General features: G+C 59.6%; 1 protein-coding gene across 1 annotated transcript in view; it reads left to right on the top strand.

Annotated features, from left to right (window-relative positions):
* Positions 1-21026, top strand: part of LOC117652726 — a 40636-nt gene extending 19610 nt beyond the window's left edge. The window contains exons 5-21 of the mRNA XM_034397818.1: positions 1018-1186; positions 3073-3089; positions 3177-3204; positions 4818-4893; positions 4972-5115; positions 5294-5361; positions 9980-10155; positions 10248-10498; positions 10610-10662; positions 16684-16770; positions 17416-17505; positions 17578-17684; positions 18283-18508; positions 19797-19926; positions 20009-20171; positions 20278-20621; positions 20832-21026. Coding sequence (XP_034253709.1) covers positions 1018-1186; positions 3073-3089; positions 3177-3204; positions 4818-4893; positions 4972-5115; positions 5294-5361; positions 9980-10155; positions 10248-10498; positions 10610-10662; positions 16684-16770; positions 17416-17505; positions 17578-17684; positions 18283-18508; positions 19797-19926; positions 20009-20171; positions 20278-20621; positions 20832-20993 — 2291 coding nt within the window. The 3' untranslated portion in view covers positions 20994-21026. The remainder of the gene's footprint in view (positions 1-1017; positions 1187-3072; positions 3090-3176; positions 3205-4817; positions 4894-4971; positions 5116-5293; positions 5362-9979; positions 10156-10247; positions 10499-10609; positions 10663-16683; positions 16771-17415; positions 17506-17577; positions 17685-18282; positions 18509-19796; positions 19927-20008; positions 20172-20277; positions 20622-20831) is intronic.
* The last annotated feature ends 1373 nt before the right edge of the window (positions 21027-22399 follow it).

Genomic DNA, 22399 nt, shown 5'->3' with positions numbered 1-22399 from the left:
ACCCCTACGGGCTGCCCCGTGAGTGCGAGAGAGACGGAGCGGCAGGCGTCTATGGCATACGATCATGTGTGGTCTAGCCCTTAATGGTAATGGTAATGCGAGGCGGGCAGTGCCGCCACACGCGCGTGCTCGACGGCGCGGCCTACCCTGGACTCGACGGGCGGCCGGCGGACAGAACAGCGTGTGTCGCACGGGAATGCCGCGGCGGGCGCGCTGCAGACGGCGGGTCGGGTGCATAGTCCCTCAGTCCCTGGTTCCAGGACGCCGCCACACTGTTGGCGGCCACTTGTTTCTGGACGCGTACTGCGCGGCAGGCGCGGCACCGGGACGCGGGCCTCCGTGCCAGCCAGCCTTTACATAACGCGCAGCGGCGCCGCACAGCGGTAAAAAGTCAAGTGCGTGTCTGTGGTCTCGGCCGCCTCATCCTCGCCACCGGGTCGTCCCCCCCCCCCCTCAGGACTACTGTCATTTCGGCTAGGCTCGCCGCACCGCGCCGCACGCCGAGCGCGTCTTTGGCGCTTGGGCGTTTCGAAAGGTTCGGGCGGCAGCAAGCCGTCTGCGCGACAAGCTCGACAAGCTCGAAACGACCCCGTTTGGATGCAAACCGCCGCCCAGCAGCCTCTGGCTGACTGCCTGACTACCTGGCTAGCTGTCTAGCTAGCTGACTGCCTGGCTAGCTGGCTGGCTGGCTGGCTGGCGTGTGTTTCGCCGAGTCGCCGCTAGGGGGTGCCGCGCTTCCTTCGGTAACGTCCTCCGGCCCCGCAACGTCACGCCGCGTGGCGCCGTGTGGCGCTCCATCCGCGGCCAGCGTGCGTGCTGGCGACGAAACGCACGCACGCACGCCCTCCGCGTCGCGCGCGCGCGTGTGTGTGTTGTGTGTGTGTGTGTGTGTGTGTGTGTGTGTGTGTGTGTGCGCGCGCGCGCCGGCCTTGCTCCACAACCCCGTATTCCCACACTGTATTCTTTGTTGTGCTGACGCCGCTGACGCCCGCCGCCTTCCCGGTGTTCCTGTTGCAGTACACGGACAGCGCCGCGGCCAGTACGGCGCCGGCGTCACCCAGGCCACCGAGTTCGACTGCCCGGAGGAGTTCGGCTACTACCCCCACCCTAGCGACTGCACACAGTACTACGTGTGCGTGTTCGGAGGCGCGCTGCTCGAGTCCTGCACAGGCGGGCTCATGTACAGGTGAGTGTTTGGATCTAATCTAAGTCAATTTTGATCCATTTAAATCCATCTATTTGTGCATGTTTTGTCTAGAAAAAAAATTTGAGAGAGTCGTGGGGATTTGAACACACGATCTTTGGCTTGCTTTTCCAAGCCGCTAGCCACGTGACCACGCCGACGAGTGGTGACCGGCATCGATTCGCCACAGCGCGAGCTGAACTGGCCTGCCTCACGGCGGGGCGGATGAGTGGCACATTGTCGAGCCCCACTGCCCCATCTTTTTATTGCCCGGAGAGCGAGACAGACAGAGAGAGAGAGAGCCTAGAGGCGGACTTCTGATCGGCCGGCTAACTGTCAGTCCCACTGTCAGTCGGACTGACTGGCCGTTTTTGCGGCCGGGCTGTTATACGCGCAGCCACGCGACGCAACGCTTCGGCACGCTCGTCACGTTTTGTCGCCGAATCAGAATGCGCGCAGTCAGGGTGACGCGGCGGCCCCCCCCCCCCCCCCCCGGCCACGCCCCGCCGCGGTCAACTGCGTCGCCGTTAACTAACAGAAGGAACCAGGAACTTGAGTCATTAGCTAATAGCGGTGACAAGGGCCGTTCCCTTTTTCGCCATCTCCTCCTCCTTCTTCTTGTTCTCCCCGCCCGGCCGCGGCGCGTGCCTCGCGATTCGCACGCGTGGCATTGTGACACCTGCAGACTGATTCCGAGAGTCGCTTTCGTCGCTCTGTCTCTCTCGCACTCATACGGGGCGCCCCATGAGTGCGAGAGAGTCAGAATGAAGTCTGGTGCCCGGCCGGCCCACTGCGGCCCACGCCACGCGTCCAGCGGTCCGTCTATCGCGGACGTCGATCGGCGACGTCTATCGGCGCTCTTTGCGACGCGTTACTCTATCCCCCGATTCTATCCGCGGTTCCGAGTGGGCAGTCCGCCGGCCTGCAGGCTCATTTCAAGTGGAGTGTCTCGCGACCCTGTCTCTCTCGCACTCATGCGGCACGTCCCGTGAGTGCGAGAGAGAGAGAGAGAGAGAGAGAGAGAGAGACCGCACGTGCGCTGCCGAGCGCCGCGCGCCGCGCCCACCCGGATTGGGGCTGTGTTTCCCACACACGAGTCCCCTCCCCTCCCCGCTCCTCCCCGCCGAGCCGGAAGAATAACGCAGTGGCCTGGCGGGGAATCGAACCCACGGCCGTTGCCGTTTTGGCAGGTTTATGTCGCCGCGCCGCCGTTCGCTGTTTGCGGAGGAACACGTGTCGAGCGCGCAGTTCGCAGTGCCGCGAGCAAGTACAGTGTGCCGCCCTGCCCGCCTATCGCCTCGCATCGCCTGTAATGATGACGTGAACGGACGCAGTCGCTCTCTCTCTCTCTCTCTCGTGCGGCACGCGCCGGGAGTGCGACAGAGACAAGAAGCCCCGTGCGGAGTCGGCCCTCTGCCCTGAGCATGATTTCAGTTATTGCTTGTGATACGACAGGGCGCTGGCATGATGCTGGCGTGCCGTTTGACTGGTGGACGCTGTAAAGCATAAGGCACAATGAAAATGTCAGCGCCGCACTGCCCCGTGTCGCGCCACGCCGCACCACGCCACGCCGCGGTGCGCTATGGCGTAATATGCATACAATAAACACACTACTGGCCGGGCACTCCGCCGGCCGGACCGGGCAGCCAGCCAGCCAGCCAGCCAGCCAGCCAGCGCGGCCCGATCGGTTACGCCGCGCTTCCGTCTGCGTAAAGCCACTGCCTCGCCACTCCACTCGCCACGTGCGAACAGTCGGCAAACGGGGTTAACTGAAGCACGATCTACAATTTCACGACTCTTTCCAAGTGCTTATTGCAAATTTTTGCAAAAAAAAAAAGTATTTTGCTTTTGTGAAGTGTGTTTTGACGAGTGTGTTGTTACTGTTGCAGTCATGAGCTCCAGACCTGTGATTGGCCGAGGAACGTGGGTTGCGGGGCGGACAGCGCCGCCGACAGCGTGACCCCCACCCCCACCAGGAGCGCGCCGCCGTCGCCCCGCGCCCCCGTGCAGCAGCAGCAGAGGTACAGTAGACCACGCCGCCGGGGAGGCAGCACACTGATTATCCGACATCCGTTTTCGTCGCTCTGTCTCTCTCGCACCTATAGGAAGAGTGAGCGAGAGCGAGACAGAGCGACGAGAAGGACTCTCGGATGCCGTCCCGTCGAGCAGGCCAGTGTGGCGGCACTGCCTACCCGAGACTTGACAGGCGCTCGGACCCGTCGCCGACGCGTTTCTTATCAACCAGATAAAATTGAAAGAAAACGTTGTACGTGAACGAGACAGCGTCCGGCTCGCAACGTTTACCGTCCGCGAGCTACGCGTTAAGTCACGGAGCGGAGCGGAGCGCGCAACCAGACGCAGAAGTGCGTCTCGGCGGTGGGCGGACGGTGCGCAGCGCAGCGCAGCGTGTGGGAGTCCCTTTGTTTTCCCGGCGAAAGGAAAGACTTGACATTGCGCTACTCCGCACCTGCCCGCGGCGTGGCGTGGCTTGGCGGGGCACGGCTCGGCCCTCCGTCGCGCCCCGCCTCCAAGGAGGGCACGGCGCTGGCCGGGCCGCCTCGGACGCCGCTCCACTAAGCAGCCTGTTGGATAACGACGCGGCGGTTTGGGCGCGGTAACGCGGTAACCGACACCCCGCGCAGCCAAGGCGCAGCCAGCGCAGCGCACAGTGTGCACACACGTCGGCGCGGCGGCGCGCCGGTTAAAGGGGCGGGCCGCGAGCGTCGCGACGTGGCGTCTCAAGTTCAACTGCCGGCTTGCCGACGCGGACCAACTTTTTACCCACTGCGTGCGGTGGAGTGTGGTACGGTGGGGTCGTCCGAGGACTGAACGGACTGAACGTGCCCTCGCTCCAATCTCGAATCACGATGGGACGGGCCCGCTAACCGGTCCGCTGATGCGCGCTGAGTCGCTTAGGGGCGAGTCGGTAATTCTCTAGGCTGATTCCGAGAGTCGTTTTCGTCGCTCTGTCTCTCTTGCACTCATGGGCGCGCGATGATGACAGAGCGACGAAAACGACTCTCGGAGTCAGTCTGCCGTCCTCGCTACTCGCGGTGCACACGATGGAGAGGGCGTTCGCGGCGGCGCGGCCATTACAGAAAGGAAGGGGCGGTCATCGCCACCGGCGGATCCAGTACACTGATTCCGAGTGGTAGGTCTCTCTCTCTCTCGCACTCGTGGGGCGATCCGCATAGGCACGAGAGAGACTAGACCGACGGGACCTCCCCCTCGGAATCAGCCGGCTGGCAGTCTGGCAGTGGCGCAGCGAGCCGCGAGGAGCGCCAGCGTCCTTGGAAGCCGCCGCGGCCGTCCTTCACACTTTCTCACGCACGCACACTCGCACGCACGGACGCTCGGACGCACGCACACTGTGCGAGTATCCGCTCGCACAAGGCGCGTCTCCCTCTCTTCTCTTCTCTCTCTCTCTCTCTCTCTCTCTCTCTCTCTCTCTCTCTCTCTCTCTCTCTCTCTCTCTTTCTCTCTCTCTCTCCCTCCTTGGACTTCGTTCTCGTTGGCGCCGCGTGGATGCTGACATTGAGGAGCGGGGACGCTCCGAGAAATTCGCTGTGCGACTCGTCAGGTGTTGTTGTTGTTGTTTCCAGGGTCTGATGTTGTTGTTGTTTGGTGCCCCCAGGTCGCAAGCCACGTTATCCAGGGAGCAGCAGCAGCAGGAGCGACGCCAGCGCATAGAACAGGAGGAGATCGCCAAGGTACGACTCGCGCTGCATCCGTTCAAAGCAACTCCTGAATTTAACTTAAACTTTAACTAACTTTAATTTAACCCGCAGCAGCAGCTGTACGCGGAGGACCTAGGCCCCGCCGAGGAGGTGGAGAGCGACCGCCAGCAGCGAGTGTACCGCGGCCAGCCCTCCAGTCTGGGCCAGGTCGCCCGGGACCGCGACGGCCTCAGGCACCAGCCCAACACCATCCAGGTACCGACCCAGGCAGGGCAAGGCAGGGCACATCTGCCTGACCCTGACCGCGCGCGCCTGCGGAGTGCGGGATAGGCAATCCAACGCGCGGCCCGGGCCGCTGTGTGGCCCGCCTCGCCGGGGTGGGGTCTACTCTTGCTCTCGCGGCCTCTTCCTCACGCGAGCCGTCATGTTGCAGGCGCCCAGCACGTCCCGCGACAAGGTGTCCGTCATCTCCTACGCCACGCAGCCGCCCCCGCAGTACAGGTAGGGTGTCCCCCCGTCCGCACCGCCCGTCTCCCACGAGTCTCCCATACCGCGCGGTGTGGGAGACTTGCGGCGCGCGGTGCGCACTTGGGCCGACTGTTCCGTTCTTGTTGACCGTTGGTGTTGTTTGTGTGTGTGTGCCACGCAGCGGTGACCCCCTGCTAACCAGGGATCTTGACGTAACATTTGAACACCTCGACAACCACTTGTTGCACAGTGAGACTTACAAGAGGCGGAAGAAGAGGCAAACCCTGTTGCGCAGGTAACCAACTTGTCTGTACCCGACTGTACACTGTACCTTACTCTACGTACCCGACACGCACCCGTCTCCCGCCCCTCGACCCCGCCCCGCTGTCTCCGGCTGCCTGTTGACTCATCCCCGTAATGGCGAACCCACCCAGAGCACCCGCCCTGCATGGCTTTAGCTGCGCCTCGTCCGAACTAACCAACCGTGCACCTTCCCCGTGCACCCACCCGCTCCCCTTCTCGCCCACGCACCAGTTGCGTCCCTGTAATTTGCACTCACCCTCAGTTTAGTTTCTCTGTGCTAATATCTATTCAGTGTAACTGTATCTCTATTCTTGTCTCTAACATTTTTGATTTTCAACCGTTCATTGCGAGGGCTAATTTTATGGAGTAACCGAATGTTTCGCTTTGGCTTAAAGTAATGACGCGTCTTGGTTTTTACGAATCACTTTGCTACCCGAGCGCGGTGTCGCGATTTCCATTTCGTTTCTTGGTCGCCTCCTCCGGGCTGTGAGTGTTTGGTTCAACATCGCCACCCGCCAACTAATGCCTGCCTGGGTTTTGTTTTGTGTTTCTCTTCTCCCTCGTCCACCCCGCTCGCTCGCTCGACCGCGCTACGCTTGGCCATCAAAAGACACGCGACAAGACGCCACCTGTACCCCCACCCCCTCCCCGCCCCTCCGCCCCCGCCCCCGGACGACACGCCGCCGCACTACCGCCTGCTCTTCGACCCCAGCGCGCCCACCGCGTCGCCGCCGCCCGCGTACCTGCGGTCCGGCCTGGACGCGCGGCCCGGCGCGCTCAACCTCAGCGCCTTCCTGAACCCGCGGCCCCCGCAGACCCCCGCGCCGCCGCACCCGCACCAGTCCGCCAGGCCGGCCGGCAAGGCCAGCGCGGCCAGCTACTCGCACCCCGTCAACGAGGACCTGCGGCCGCCGCCGCTACGGCCCGCCGACGGCAACCCGGACGTGCACCCCATGTCCGCGCCCTACCGCACCCTGCCGCACCCGGGCGACGGCGACGGCGCCGGCTTCGTGCCGATCCCCAACCCCAACGCCTCGCCGCGGCACCCCTCGGTGTCGCTGACGACGCAGGTGTCGGTGCCGGCCACGGCCGACGCGCCGTCCACCACCAACCACATCCACTTCCAGAGGCTGGACTCGCCGACCGCCAAGCCCGTCGGCCAGAGCGCGCAGCAGCTGACGTCGCCGTCGTCGCAAGTGATGGAGGTGTCGACGGAGGGCAGGGTGGAGGCCGAGACGAGCCAGTCGTACATCAACGAACGCGGCCAGAAGCTGCACGGCAACTACCGCGACCCCGTGCCGCCCAACGCCAAGATCAACGGCAAGACGCCGCTGCCGCCCATCCCCTGGGTGGACGAGCGCGCCACCGCGGCGCCCGTCGTCAACTCGACCGTCAGGGACCCCGACGAGGACCACGACGAGGATGAGGACCACGACGACGACGACGACGATGATGATGACCGGGGGAACAAGCTGAGCACCAACGAGTCCAAGAAGAACAAGGCGCACGGCGACCACGAAGACGACGACCACGAAGATGACGATGACGACGATGAGGAGTTCGGGCCGCACAGCGACAAGCCGAACCGTAGGCCCAACAAGAACAAGAACGAGGAGTCGGAGAAGCACATCATGATCTCCGACTTCAAGGTCACCACCGACCCGTCGCCCGACCACCACCACGAGGAGGAGGAGCCGGTGACGGCCTCGCCGCAAGAAGCCACCCTGGCGCGGCCAAAGCCCTCCAACCAGCACCCAAACCACAAGGAAGACGACCACGAGGAGGACGACGATGACGACGACGACGAGGACTTCAAGGAGTCGGACTTTAAGTACGACGAACCGGCCAAGCCGCCCCCCAAGCCGGCCAAGAAGAAGGTCCCCGCGAAGAGCCCCTCGCAGCCTCAGCCCCAGCCCGCGGCCCAGCCCACGCCCGAGCCCCAGCCCGCGCCGCACGAGGACGTCGACCTCGGCTTCACGCCCGCGCAGCCCGGCGAGCTCAACCTGGACGATGACGACGAGCACGAGGCGCAGCAGGACGGGTACCGGCCGCCCGACGGCTTCTTCTCGGACGACTTCGGCCAGGACTTCGACAACGAGGACGGCACGTTCGGGAAGCTGGACTTCGACTACGACAAGTTCATCAAGGAGATGGACGCCGAGAAGGGCATCGACGGCAAGGTGGCGAGCCTGGCGGGCAGCGTGGACAAGGCCGAGTCGGTGCAGAACACGCACGGCAAGCCCCGCGACCCGGACGAAGGCTTCTTCAGGGACACCGGGGACAGCAGCAAGTACTCGGCGCCGGCCAAGTACCCCCGCATGGGCTACACCGGCATCCCGTTCAGCTGGGACGCGGACGAGCGCAAGAAGACGCCGGGCAAGGGCAAGGAGACGGGCATGTACTACGACAAGTACCAGGCGCAGAAGTCGCCCTTCGGCACCGAGTCGCACCGCGACATGCGCTACGAGAAGCAGGGCAGCCGCCTGGAGAAGGCGCGCCCGCGGCACAAGGGCGTCTTCGGCAGCCCCTTCGCGGACCCCAACTTCGACTTCAACCGCTACGTCGACACGATCGCGGCCACCGCGTCCTCCACGACGCACGCGCCGAGCTCGCATGCCCCCGAACACTCGTCCACGCTCGAGAACGCGACGCACGCCGACGAAGACGAGGAGGACGACGAGGATGACGACGTGAACGAGGAGCCGACGCGCCGGTCCGCCGAACTGGGCAACACGGTGAAGGGGGCGAACGCGAGGCACAGGCACAAGCCGAAGGGGGAGCCCCACGCCAAGAACCACCGCTACGAGACCACCAAGGCGGCGCGCGCCAAGCCGGCAGAGACCGCTGTGCCTGCGGCCGCCACCGCGTCCAAGGCGCCGCCCGTCAAGACGCCCGTCCAGGACTACGAGGACATGGTCTCCGAGGAGGACAAGCGTACGCCGCCCAAGTACCCGCGGTCCACGGAGCGCGCCGTGCGCAGCACCACGCCACTGTACTACTCCACGCCGCACACCACGGCGTACAGCACGTACCCGCGGCAGGGCCCGCGCCTCGGCGAGTTCGCCTTCGAGCAGCCGTCGTCCAGGAACAGCCTGCTGTACACGCCGCGCCCCAAGGCGGTGCCCAGCTTCGCGCAGAGCGTCACCAAGCAGCGCGTCGTGCAGAACACCACGCCCGCCGTCCCCGCCGTCCAGGCCTCCAGCTTCTCCGCGTACGGCCCGGACGCGCTGCAGCACAAGTTCCGCCAGGAGCTGGGCGAGCTGCAGGACTCATTCCACCGGCCGCTGTTCGCGTACGCCACCAACCACCGCACCGAGCCGCCGCAGACCCCACCGCAGACCGCGCGCACCGCCGCCACCAGGACCGCGCCGCGCAAGGCCGCCGTCACGCCCAAGCCCAAGGACGACGACATGAAGGAGTTCTTCGACGTGCTGGGCTACACGGACGAGTTCAAGGTGGAGAACGTGCACCTCGCGCCCACCGAGGCGTACGACGACCTCAACCCGCTCAAGCACATCTACCCCGACATCAAGGCGCACATCGGCCTGGCCAACGACGACGACGAGGAAGCCGAGCCGCTCCGGTCCACCACAAGCAGGTCGCGCTCGACACCGGCGCGGGGGCGCGGGAAGGGCAACAACCAGTACCAGGTGTTCGAGGACATCGCGGAGAGCAGGCTCAACAACAGGACCACCGCCCCGCCCTCCACCACCCCCCACCCCGCGCCGTTCACCCGCCCCAACAACCGCAGCCACCCCGAGTCCTTCCGCCCCCCTCCCCCCTCCAACCACAAGGTGACGTTCCACGAGCTGACGCAGACGCACCCCAAGACGAGACACAGGGCGCTGGCCGCGAGTCCGCTGCAGCAGGCCGCCAGGACGACGACGGCCGCGACGACCACGGCGTCGAGACAGAGTAACAGACTGACGACGCCCAGGGCCAAGGCCTCGGCCGCGGCCAAGACGACCGCCAAGGCCCAGGCCACCAAGGCCGGTAAAGACAGTGCAAGCAGGGAGCCGACTAGGGACCTAACGCGCACCACCCCGACGCCGACGCCTCGAAGGCCCGACGCCGGCAAGAAAACTCATGGTTACAGGTACAGTAACCTCCAAGTTGTTGTACTTCGTAGTGGTTTGTTTTCTTTTGGTATGACACGCACAAAAAAGACGGTGGTGACTGACACTCAAGTTCATAATGCGAGTTGGAATTTCTATTTCAGGCTGTACATAGCAAACTGATGTGTGTGAGTGAGTGCGTGGATGTGTGGAACACGACGTGTGATTTCCACGCCGCCGAGGTGGCCGACGCCTCGGATGCGAGACTGACCCGCTTCTCGTGTGATTTGCAGGCCTGAGCCCAGTGCCGCCCCTCTCCAGTACTCCCCGCAGCCGCCGCAGCCCCAGCCCTCGCCGACCACGGGCCGCTCGGTGTTCGCGCACCCCGCCAACACGTCGTACCAGCCCAACAACTACGACCAGTACTACGCCGTCTACGACGACGACGACCAGCTGTACCGCGATGTTGGTGGGTACCCTGACGCATTCCCAAGGGAGAGACACGTTCACCGCGTCGTTTTACGTGAGGCACCAATAAACTCTGTGCATTTCTGTTTTCAGACTACGGCCACTACCAGAACAACCAGGGCAACTCTCCGCAGCCGTTCAGCCGAGGTAACAACAATAACAACAACAGGCAAGAGCCCCAGAACGTCGAGATCGTGAACCAGCCCCAGCAGCAGCAGCAGCAGGCCCCGCAGCGCCAGCAGGCCAACAACGCCTACGTGTCCTCCAGCTTCAACGTGCAGAGCCAGGACGTGTACTCGCCCACCGTCTCGTCCCAGGACTACAACGACAACTACAACGCCCACGTATGTCCACTGCTTCTGGTGTATGCCTATACGAGTAGCCGTGGAAGTAGCCATCAACTTTTGCCTCCTAAAAAGTGCTTCAGGTTAATGTCAACTGTCGAATGGTTCCAGGTGAACGTGCAGTACGACGTCGACGACACCTTCCCGCAGACCAAGCCGTCCAGGTACGTGGCTTTCCGGCACGGCTTCCCACGCGCGTCCCCTTCATCCACTCTGTCCTCCACGACTTGCCACCCCTGTTTGGTCGTAGCTTTAGGCGCGGCGGGCAGCGCTACCCAGCGCAGGAAGGCAACGCCGGAACATGCTGGTTTTTTGGCACGTTTTTGGTGGTTCTGCCGGCACTGAGTGTTTCAATTCGTGTTCGTCACCACGGTCCTGGAGCGCAGCAAGCCGTCGTTGGTTGCGGGCCGCTTTTGCACGCGTCATGCGTCACCGTGGTCATGGTCATGGTCATGGACGAGCGGAGCGGGGCGCGGTCTCTTGCAGGTTCAAGACGACCACCGTCACCCGCTAGATAATCTAAAGTTGCAAATGGAAGAGGAAACCCCCGACTAGAGATGAAGTTTGATTGACTCCTGACCAGCCGGAATGTTGTTTGATGTAAAAACAGACGGGTTGTATAGCCCCGCCCCGAGCATGAAGTTCACTAATGCCCGTGCATCATTTCTGTACCTATGGTTTTGGTCGAGGGATCGTCATTTATAGCTGTATAAAATACTGCAGACCAACACGTTGTTTTGCACGCGAACCAATACGAACCGTGTCTTGACGAGGTTTGAGGGCATTGATCTTCTTTTCGTCCGCCATTAATGCTGCATTGTTTTTCCTCCAGCCACAGCCACAGACACCCGAACGGACTCAAAAGGCAAACAGATCAGGGCTCGAGGACGCACACAAACTCTGCACAGGATTACTTCAACCCGTCTAGCCCCTTCCCGTTCCCCAACTACTTCCAAAATGACCGATTCGTCCCTTCCAACCCCCCTCCAGCGCCCCCGCGCAAACTAGAACCAGAACGCCCCCTTAGCGATAGGTTCGGCTCGCGCCCCTTCGAGGACGTCTTCTCGGTGGGCAGCACGCCCGCGCCGTCGTCCCGCCCCACCCCCTCAGCCCCACTGGCCCCGGGGACGAATCGAGACTCCCTCAGCTTCCAGCCCTCGCCCTCGCCCTCGCCTCAGCCCTCGTCGCCTCGCCCTTCGCCTCTCGCTTTCCCCGACAAGAGCTTCTCCCTCCCCGCCGGCTTCCAGCCGTTCTCTCTGCTTGACTTCGCCAGTCGCCCGTCCCCCACCCCCTCAGAGCTGAAGCCCGCGTCGCCCAGCCCCAGCAGCCCCAGCAGCCTCAGCACGGCCAGGTCGGTCGACAAGGAGCTCCTCCAGGCGCCCAAGGAGGTCCGCATCCTGCCCAAGTCCCAGTTCGCCCAGTCCTCCTTCGCCAGCAGCAGCCCCTCGCCGCGCCGCGCCCGCATCGGCCGAGCTCCGCATCGTGGCCAAGTCCCCCACGGCCAGCCCGTCCGAAGTGAGGATCTTGCCCAAGCAGGCCACCAGTCCCAAGTCGGAGGCGGCCTTCCGGGAGGAGTTCACGCGCTACAACTACTACGACACGACCGGCAAGCCGGAAGCGCGCCCCGACGCGCGCCCCGACGACACCAGGACGCCCTTCGCCACCACGCCGTCGCCGCGGTGGGTTCCCCTCGAGGTGTTCGCTGGCTTCTTCCAGCAGCCCAAGCAGTCCCCGCTGCAGCAGCCCAAAGCGGCGCCCAAGCCCAGCGGCAGCCCGTCCACCACACCGTCGTCGAACCTGGCGTACAGGGCGTCCCCGTCAGACGCGTCCCCCCGGCCCACGCCTGCTAGCCAGCAGTACCAGCAGTTCCAACAGCAGGTACAGCAGCAACAACAGCAACTACAGCAGGAGCAGCGGCAACAACAACAACTGCAGCAGCAGCGCCAGGCGAGCTCCCCCGCGCCCCAGCCCAAGCTCATCCGCTTCCCCAACTCCGACGCCGACCTGCCCACCAGGCTGGTGCCGCCCACGCAGACCCGCTTCCAGGGCTTCCAGGACAACCCGGGCCCCAGCTACGCGCCGCTGCCGGAGAGCAAGTTCTCGCGGCCCACGTCGGTCCTGGAGACCAGCACGCCCAAGGCTCGGCCCGCCCCCACGGAGCCGCCGACACGCTTCTCGCCGCCACTGCACAACTCGTTCGACACCTTCGCCCGGCCCAAGGCCGCGGAGAGCACCCCAGGTCACCCTTCCCGACGAGCACCCCCAAGTTCAGGCCCGGAGACCTGATCGGCCTGTTCTCGCCGTCGCCGTCCTTCCTGCCTGACCTGAGCACGCCCAGGTCGCCGATCCGGCCGGCCGTCGACGCCCCCGCCACGAGGCTGCGGCCCGCGGAGCCGGCGGAGCCCCAGCAGGTGCGCCCAGTCTCGCCAGCGCCCTCCACCGAGGCGCCGGCGCGGCTGCGACCAGTGGACAGCCAGGAGCTTGGACGGCGGGAAGAGTACCGCGTCGACGCCGCGGTCACCGAGCCCGCGCTCAAGTTCGTCGCCGTGAGCCCGGCCAGGAAGGAGCTGCAGGAACGCCCCGCCGCGGGTTCGGAGTACGAGCTGGTCCAGCAGCTGCCCAGGAAGGAGGAACCCCAACGCTTCCGGCCAGTAGCGGCGTCGCAGAGCGTGCCCGCCGTTTTTGCCGAGGCCCCCGCCAAGAACGCCACCGGCGCGGCCACTCGCACCCAAGCCAACAGCACGCTCGCCTCGCCACCCGACTACTACTACGAGTATGAGTATGACGACTACCTGGAGGAGCCCTACGACTTCGTGCCCGGCAGTGCCGAGAAGCCGCAGCCACCCCGGCCCGTCACCAGCACCACCACGACGACGACGACCACCACCACCACGCAACGCCCCACCACGCGCAGGCCCAAGGTCGCCGCGGAGTCCCCGCGGTCAGGCAAGACGATGTACTCGGACGAGCAGGCGCCGCAGGGCAGGCCCACGCCGTCATCGCTGTTCCGCACGCCCACCGTGCGCAACGAGGTCTCCTACGACGACGCCTTCGTGCACACGCCCAGTGGCGTGCGCCACCGCGGCTCCGTCCACTACTCCGCGGAGCAGGACTACGACGACGAGGAGACGCCCACCCGCCGGCCAGCGCACCAGCCCACCACGGAGCAGGCCCTGCGGCCCGTCGCAGCGCGAGTCCCGCCCACCACGGAAGAGCCCACCACGACGACCACCACGACGACCACCACCCCGCCGCCGCCAACGACGCAGCGCGCGACGAACCACAGGCTCCCCGTCAAGACGGACGCGCCCCTGCAGGAGAACGTCGTCCCCAGGACGTACAGGCCGTCCACGCTGCCGGGCAGGAAGCGCGTCGTAGTGCGATACCGCCCGAGGTCCACGTTGTCCCCGTTGGCCGCCGACGCCGCCCAGGAAGACGCGGCGCCCGCGCCCCGCCCAAGAAGGCCCTTGGCCAGGCCGGTGGACGGCGCAGAGCCCACGTTCGCCCGGGGCGCACCCCGCCGAGTGCGGCCCTCGACGACGGAGACGGCCCAGGACGACGAGCAAGAGCCCGCCCGGTACGTCAGCACCACGGCGGCGCCCGTAGAGCCCGTCGTTCAGAGGTACACGCCGTCGGTGAGCAGCGACGAGGACGACGAGGACCTCCCGAGGCCACGCGTTCGGCCGGCTGCGAGGCCCACCACCAGCACGGAGTCGCCCAGGTTCCCCAGCACCACGTACCACCCCAAGGCCAGGGCGCCGGCCAGGATCGTCACCGCCAGCCGCACCGAGCCGCCGGCAACCACCTACTCCCCCCGCGCCCACTACCGCGCGCACACTGGGCACACCGGGCTCAGCTCTGCCCCCAGTCCCTCCATCCCCACCTCCACCTCGCACGAGAACGAGGTCTCTCCCTCTGACGAAAACCCCTCTGACGCCTCCTCCAACCCGAGCGTCCCCCTGTTCCGGGCTACGGTTGAGAATGCGGCTGACTACTCCGTCACTAACTCGACCCTCAGCCACCCCGTTAGGAAGGACCAGGAGGGTAGTGAGACTCCGGGCGCACCGGAGGCGAAGGATACAGTGCTAAGGTACGCACGGTTAAAAAATAATGACATCTATTCTGAAAGACAGTTCACTTTCCATGAAATATTGTTACCGCAATGGCATGTTGTTTATACGCGAGGCATGGGCACTTTTCTATTGTTGCCTCTGATTGCAGTACTGAAGGTAGCAAGTGGACCTGTTCTTTCTGGGGGTAGTGAAATAAATTTCTCACCTATCAGGAGCAGCTGCTCATCACTTGAATCTATCCTTTCAGTAGCTTCGCTTGTCATTTAGTACAATCATTTTTCGAAAGTGGAAGCGGATTGTGAACAAGACAACTGAAATAAGTATGTGTTTCTTTTACGACAGACTAAGGCCTACTACAGCCTCCCCAGATAGTCTGTCGACTCCTGGTATTTCGAGGTATGAGCCTTGGCCCTCCTCTCAATTAACAGCTCTTCTGATTAACATTGTTCCTTGAACTAACGACCTTCGGTGCCGCTCCTGTCACTTCTTCATTTGAAATGTCTAATCTGCATGCAGTGGTTTTTATTTCGTGTCATTTGGGGATGGCTTCCTCCTCTGGACTTTTACCTTCTTTTCCTCTCCTGTCCCTTCTGACACGGTCAGGCTTCACTACGCTAGACCCCACAACCCCTGTGCCCTCTATGCCCCTTCGTCGAATACCCACCGGCCCCACCGGACACTCAAGTCTATCTGTCTCACTACACAGCACCACCGGTATCCACTAAAGAAATGTCATCCTGTCTCTAACCTGTCCGTGTGCGTTTTATATTAAAAATTGTTGTTTCTGGTTCTGGTTTCTAGTCCCTACCCCCACCCCAGTTTTTTTTTCAATTGTACACAGAACGGTTGAGCTGACAATGACTGACTTGAGTGGAACATTTTGCTCGTTTACAGGAAAATGGACCAACTCGAGTGTAAAGTGTAATTGGTGAAAAGTGTTTTCCAGGGACAGACACTGCTGAAGTTTTCAACTGACGGGGACCTTGACGACTCTGTGGAGGACACCAATGAAGCAAACTTCAAACCTATTGACAAATTTTTGGACTGCAACTTTGACCACCTAAGGCGCCTGACCGCGTGGTGCCAGCAAGTTTCACGACAAATACTGTAACAGGAAAATAGCTAAAACATATCTTTAATTTGCTGGCATCACTACGTCCACCTCCTTGATTTAACACATGGGACCCAACTATTTACTATTTATAATTTCAAAATGTCTTGCAATTTTTAAGACAATTTGTAAAAAGTCCCTTTTGAAACAGAATTATTTTGTATTTAGTTGGGTTCATTGTGAAAGTCACTTCATCCATCCAGTCACCCCATGCATGAATCGTGCTTGAGAGGTTTTTTTTCAACGTTTGCATAACTCATTGTCACACTTATCGCACCCGTATGGCATTTCTTGTTGCACTGTATTTTGGTCCACCAGTTGTTGTACTTTTATTTTTAGCTCTGTCGTTCTTTTTGAATTTGCACAATGCACCATCTTGTGTAGCTGGTGGCAACTAACCATCCACCTCCTAGAACATAATCATCAATGCACTCTATTTATTATGTTTGGATCTGCTTCTGATACTCTGATGTTTGTGGACTTTTTTTCAGCATGCTAACTTTTTGACACTCGAGTGTCTCCTAACAGTGCGTAGGTAGCATGTGGGATAATTGAGTGATGAAGTGTTTTTTTGTGTAACAGTAACAATAACTCCTGAAATTTGTATGAAAGTGTAAACTTTTTTTTATCTTCATGATTATTTGAAAATTCTAAAGAAAATGAAAATATAAGAACTTTCTTCAACCCGAAAAAGCTTGCATGAAATGCTTGTGTGTCAAACGTGGAAAATGTGTAAACGTAAAGGTTTACCGGCAGAAATGTCATCATTCTTGATAGCCTTTCTCTCGTCAGATCAGCCTTCAGTTGCTTCTCTGCTCCATGTCTCTCCATAGCTCAAAAATAAAGAATTTTCATACAGTAATTTCGATAAGGCAAGAGGGGGATGCAAAAATAAAGTATTGAAAAAGAAAACTCACTTTAGGAAAGAAACAAGTGTAGTTTGATTTTGAGGAGCAAGGAGCGAAGGCTGTGCGCTGACGTGCGGGTTGCGGTGTGCGCAGGGGCAGCGTCAGGGGCAGAGGCAAGGCCACCTTCACCACCGCCAGCGTCCCCGAGACCGGAAACAGAGGCACCCCGTCGTCCGTCGCGTGAGTATTTCGAAAAATCGGGGCTTTTGTTCGCTGATTTCGCTCAGCAGTTCGGTGAGCGGCGAGCGGGGCCGATTAGGTGCCCAGCATGGCACCCGAGGAAACAAAAATGGTTCGATGTTCAACTTTGTGGATAAATTAAACGCGCGCCGTTTGGACCTACAATTTCCTCGCTGTGGAAAGAGAATTGCTGTAAGTAAGTGTGCACCTCGTCCGAGGTTTTGTTCCGCCTTGCATCGATTCTCTCGCCTCACTGCATGGAATCTCGAACTCGCATAGCAGCTGCTCCTTGGCCAGCATGTTCCCTCGTTCCGTTTTAACCAAAAGTCAGTGCTGTTGCACGTCGGCAAGAAACAGCGACGGAGTCACGTCGGCGTCGTCTTCCGGCGTCAATGCGTTGACCCTGGAAGACGCTGCTGTCAGGATTAACACTGTCGGGATTAACCACGTGGGTGTTTCTGGAGGAAGAGCCGAGGTGCGAGGGAAGTCCCCGGCGCCAGCCAAACCAGTGAAACCAGCCAAACCTCAGACCGACTGTGACACGCCAGACGAACATTCAACAAGCAGGGTCGCGGCATCTCAAAGTGCGTGATTGGCTACGTGGGCCTCGCTCTCTAGATCGGCAACCCTGTCCCTGTGTTGCAGGCGCGGGTCCCGCCCCACCCTCAAGCCGTCCACTGCCATCGTGTCCAAGGCGCAGGAGTTCATCGACATCTACAAGTACCCTCCCTCCAGGTGAAGTAGGCCGAGGAGCTGAGGGCGCGGTGTGGTGAACCGCGGGCTTCGCTAACAAACTCCGTGTTGCAGGCCCGAGTCCGTGTACCCCACCCCCACGCCGGACAAGTCTGCCGCCAAGTGCCGCAAGGACGTGTGCCTCCTCCCCGACTGCAACTGCGGCGGCAAGGACATTCCCGGTGCGTCACTCTCTCGTTGTTGCATGCTATCATTTCGAACTACTCAAGTTTGGTTTTCGCCCTCCACTGCGCGTAACACACCGTCTCTTGCAGCCTCCTGTTTTATTTTAAGGAATATGATATGTTTTATATCACGTGCTGTGACGATAGGGTAATGAATTCGGTAGTCCGGCTGACGGCAAATTGGTAATCGTTAATCCGGATGACCTGATATTTTGAGGCAATTCGGGGTAAACCGGGTAAATTTTGAGGTAGTCCGAGGAAATACTGTGAGCCAAAGGTAACCCAGGAACAATTTTGATGTAAACCGAAGGTAATCCGTGAGTAATCCGGATTATCCGTTATCCGGCTGACACGAAATTTACCAATTGGTACCCCCTCGGTAGAAGCGCCTTTAGAATGCCGGCAACAAATTTTGAAATAATGCCACGTGTTTCGTTCAAACCGATACGATTAACTCGGCCGACAATAGAAACCGGTTCGGGTTTTGAAAACGGCCAGGAATCCGGATTCGTCGCTCGGTACCCTTACACGCTGTCAAGCAGCGGACCCAGGACGTGTTGAACGGGAAGTAAAACCCATGTTGCTGACTCTGTAGGCGACCTGGAGCCGGAGCAGGTGCCCCAGATCGTACTGCTTACGTTCGACGACGCCGTCAACGACTTGAACAAGGGACTGTACCAAGACTTGTTTGAGAAGGGCCGCACCAACCCCAACGGCTGCCCCATCGCCGCCACCTTCTACGTGTCTCACGAGTGGACGGACTACGGTCAGGTGCAGAGCCTGTACGCGGACGGCCACGAGATGGCCTCACACTCAGTGTCGTAAGTGCGGCCCTCCGTGGCTCCCATTGGCTGCGCTACGCCAGGCTACGCTACGCCATGCTGCCCTTCGTGCGCCTTGCGAAGCCTTGCGCGGCCTTGCGGGGGCCGTGCCTGACTTGAACTCTGCTCTGAACGGGACCATGTTTACTGCCTGCTGCTTGCACGAACACGTGTGTCTGTGTGTTTTCTGGAATGTGTTGACGGTGCTGGAGCTGTCCTGTTCACGTGTGTGGCGCCATATCTTTGCTCGCTCTCGCTCATACTTGGATATTTTTTGTTTCCTTTTTCCTGTCCTCTTCGGCCACCGTTGTCGCGCCACCAAACTCATCCCCCCCCCTCGAATCTCTGCTCGTTTTCCCCCCGAAATTATCTCCACCCAACATTTCCGCGATTTTCACCCCCTCTTTGAACCGACCCCCGAATCATCCTTCACCCCACCCATCCCCACCCGCTGGCCTGTGCGGCGGCGCCATACAGGTGACCTGCTCCCCGAGGAGGTGCCCCAGATCGTGCTGCTCACCTTCGACGACTCCGTCAACGACCTGAACAAGGGCCTCTACGCGGACTTGTTCGAGAAGGGCCGCACCAACCCCAACGGCTGCCCCATCGCCGCCACCTTCTACGTGTCTCACGAATGGACGGACTACGGACAGGTGCAGAGCCTGTACGCGACGGGCCACGAGATCGCCTCGCACTCCGTATCGTAAGTCCGTCGCCGTCGTCGCCGCAGCCATGGCATGGCCATGCACCGCGTCATCTAGTAATGCACCATCATGCACCGTCATCCGTCATCTCGCACCAAACCCGTCATCAGTACCATAGCGCCACCCTCTCCGCCGTCACCCACTCACCCCCCCGCCATTCTTGTCCTGTCTGTCCATGTGGAACGGAGAGGCGTGTTTCTTCTCGTTCTGAATCTTTCCGGGGGGGTGTTGCACTCGGTCGGTGCTCTCGGGCGTCACTTGATTGTGATTGTGCTGCATGGAATGCGGTGGCGCCCCAGAGCACCTCTTTCAAGGCCATGTTCGTTCCGTTCTTTCGACTGTAAATAATGCAGAAGCTTGCTGAGACGCAGGCAGTGCTTCGCCGAGAGCGATACTTCTTCGAGTTTAAAGCTTGCTCGCTACCAACTATTTTCCATTTCTACGGAATTGATTTGCTAATTTTCGAATAACGCTATGGCCGCCACCATTTCGCTATTTACTATTGATAGAATGCAAGGCTTTGATGATCGGGGCCCGGCGCTCCCAGTGAACGGACTAAAACTCTCCCCGCCGTACGCTTCCAGGCACAGCTTCGGTGAGCAGTTCTCCCAGAAGAAATGGACCAAGGAAGTGGCAGGACAGCGTGAGATTCTGGCCGCCTATGGAGGCGTCAAGCAGGAGGACATCCGTGGCATGCGAGCCCCCTTCCTCGCCGTGAGTGGAAACAAATGTTCATCGAATGCAACTACTTGAGCGATCAGCTGAGGTTTTCAAACCTGTACGCTTTCGTCGTCAGGTCGGTGGCAACAAGATGTTCAAGATGTTGTACGATTCCAACTTCACCTACGACTCCTCCATGCCCGTGTACGAGAACAAGCCCCCTAGCTGGCCCTACACTTTGGACTACAAGCTCTTCCACGACTGCATGATCCCCCCTTGCCCGACCAGGTCTTACCCAGGTATGTTGTTTTTTCCCCTGAATTGCTTAACCGTTTGTCTATGTTTTCGAAAAGAAAAGCAACAGAGCACCACAATGCTAAATGCCTCCGTTCCCTCCCTTGCCAGGTGTCTGGGAAGTGCCCATGGTCATGTGGACCGACCTGAACGGCGGCCGCTGCTCCATGGGAGACGCGTGCTCCAACCCGCCCACGTCCGACGGCGTCTACAAGATGCTCATCAAGAACTTCGAGCGCCACTACACGACGAACCGCGCGCCCTTCGGCCTGTTCTACCACGCCGCCTGGTTCACGCAGCCCCACCACAAGGAGGGCTTCATCGCCTTCCTCGACACCCTCGTCTCCATGAACGACGTCTGGCTCGTGACCAACTGGCAGGCCCTGCAATGGGTGCGCGACCCCACCCCCATCAGCCGCCTCAACAACTTCCAGCCCTTCCAGTGCAACTACCAGGTGAGTCTTCGTCCTCGGTCAGCGCCTGGCAGGTAGGCCCCACCCCGCGCCGTCGCGCACGCGTGTGCGGCGGGCAGCCTACCCCCGAGTTCGCAGGCGCCTTCTCGCGGAGCTGTCCGGTGCAGCCCGCCAGGTCGACCCTAGAGTCCTAGAGTAGTGACTATTCCAGGACCCCCACCCGTTTTCTATCATTTTGTTGCGTGCTTCCAGGACCGGCCCCGACGCTGCAACAACCCCAAGGTGTGCAACCTGTGGCACAAGTCCGGCGTGCGGTACATGAGGACGTGCCAGCCCTGCCCCGACGTGTACCCCTGGACCGGCAAGTCTGGCGTGAGGAACTCGCGCGTGGACAACGACATCGGCACCGACTAATGGACTCGCTTTCCCTCTTCTTTCCTCCAAATTAAAAAAAAAAAAGAAAATCGCCAAGGGCCGAACAAGCAGCTTGGTGAACTGCTGTAGTACACGCGGCGGCCGCCTTCTTTGTCTGTCACTGAAACTGTGGTTGCTTGTTTTCCTTCAAGATGAGGAGCGTAAGTTATTTTCTGGGCTTCTTTGTCACGGTCTTTTATTGAGGCACCCTAGGAATTAATTCAATTCGAATAGCCATATTTTTATTTATTTCGAATTTGAGCCCAGTTTTCCTTTCTTTTTTTGTTTATTTTGTAATTTTTGGTAGATTTGCTTTTAAATTTGTACTTTTTCAACATATGTTTAGTACACTGTCAACAAATGTATACCTCGCTGCTCGTTTCAAACCCACAGCATGAAACTAGTGCCAATACAAATGTTACAAAAACAGTCCAGTCTCATCTCTGGCTGGCCAATCCTTGATACATGCCTCTCATGGCCATGGTACCTGCTGAGCCACTGTATATTTAAATCAGCCTAGATTTAATAAATTTATTGTAAGTTTCCTGATTCTGGAGAAGTGCAAGGGGGCAAAGTCACAGTCTGACATGCCGAGATTGAGACGACACTCCAACGTTGAGATCTCGTCCCAGTTTCGGTTCCGCCTCCCAGGCATATCTAGAATTATAGTGGTCTCGCTTGGGGTACTTGTTGAGGAAACACTGTCTATTGCCCCAAGCGTCTTTGTAAGAAAAATGCATGTGTGACTGTATCATTGTGTGAATGTATGTGTGTGTGTGTGTGTGTCTGTGTGTATAAATTTGTATGTGAGCAAATAGGAATGAGAATAGTGATATTAATGTGCCCATTCCTGGTACATCTTCAAGACTTTAATGCGCCTTTTAGAAGCAGTTATGCATAACAGCAGCACTTCTAGCATGATTAGTCTGATTTCCATCCAACTTGCATTCTCCAGGCTTTTTCTAAAACTGATTGCGAACCAATGAAGATTATGTTGTGTAAAAAATTGTAGGAATATTATGCTTGTATTTTTATGTGTGTGAGGGTAAGTGTGTTTTTTTGAGGGCGCAAGAATTGCTCATGTCTTAATTGTCTGTGATTGGTTCTGCAAACCTATCAAATTAAAAGGTCATGGCAGGTGTTGCAACCTCCATGAAAGCAAACGCTTTGTATCTTCCTGTGTTGTATTAGTAAGTGTGTGTTACCAATAAGTTTAAGGATATATGTGTTCGGCAGGCTGACTAGCCGTGATAATTTTTATCCAAGATTTTGTTTTAGAAATCGCTGCAAATCTTAAACATTGAAATGAATTTTACTTTTCGTTTGCAAAAACATGTAAAAATTATCCTTTTTTAAAATAAAATAATGTAAATCTCTACCAGTGAAAAATAATTTAATATTTCAGA

The sequence above is a fragment of the Thrips palmi genome, unplaced genomic scaffold, assembly GCF_012932325.1.
Source record: "Thrips palmi isolate BJ-2018 unplaced genomic scaffold, TpBJ-2018v1 HiC_scaffold_7, whole genome shotgun sequence".
In the NCBI taxonomy this organism is placed as follows: domain Eukaryota; kingdom Metazoa; phylum Arthropoda; class Insecta; order Thysanoptera; family Thripidae; genus Thrips; species Thrips palmi.
Note: the sequence above shows the minus strand (reverse complement) of the source record. Positions and strands in the feature narration are given on the sequence as shown.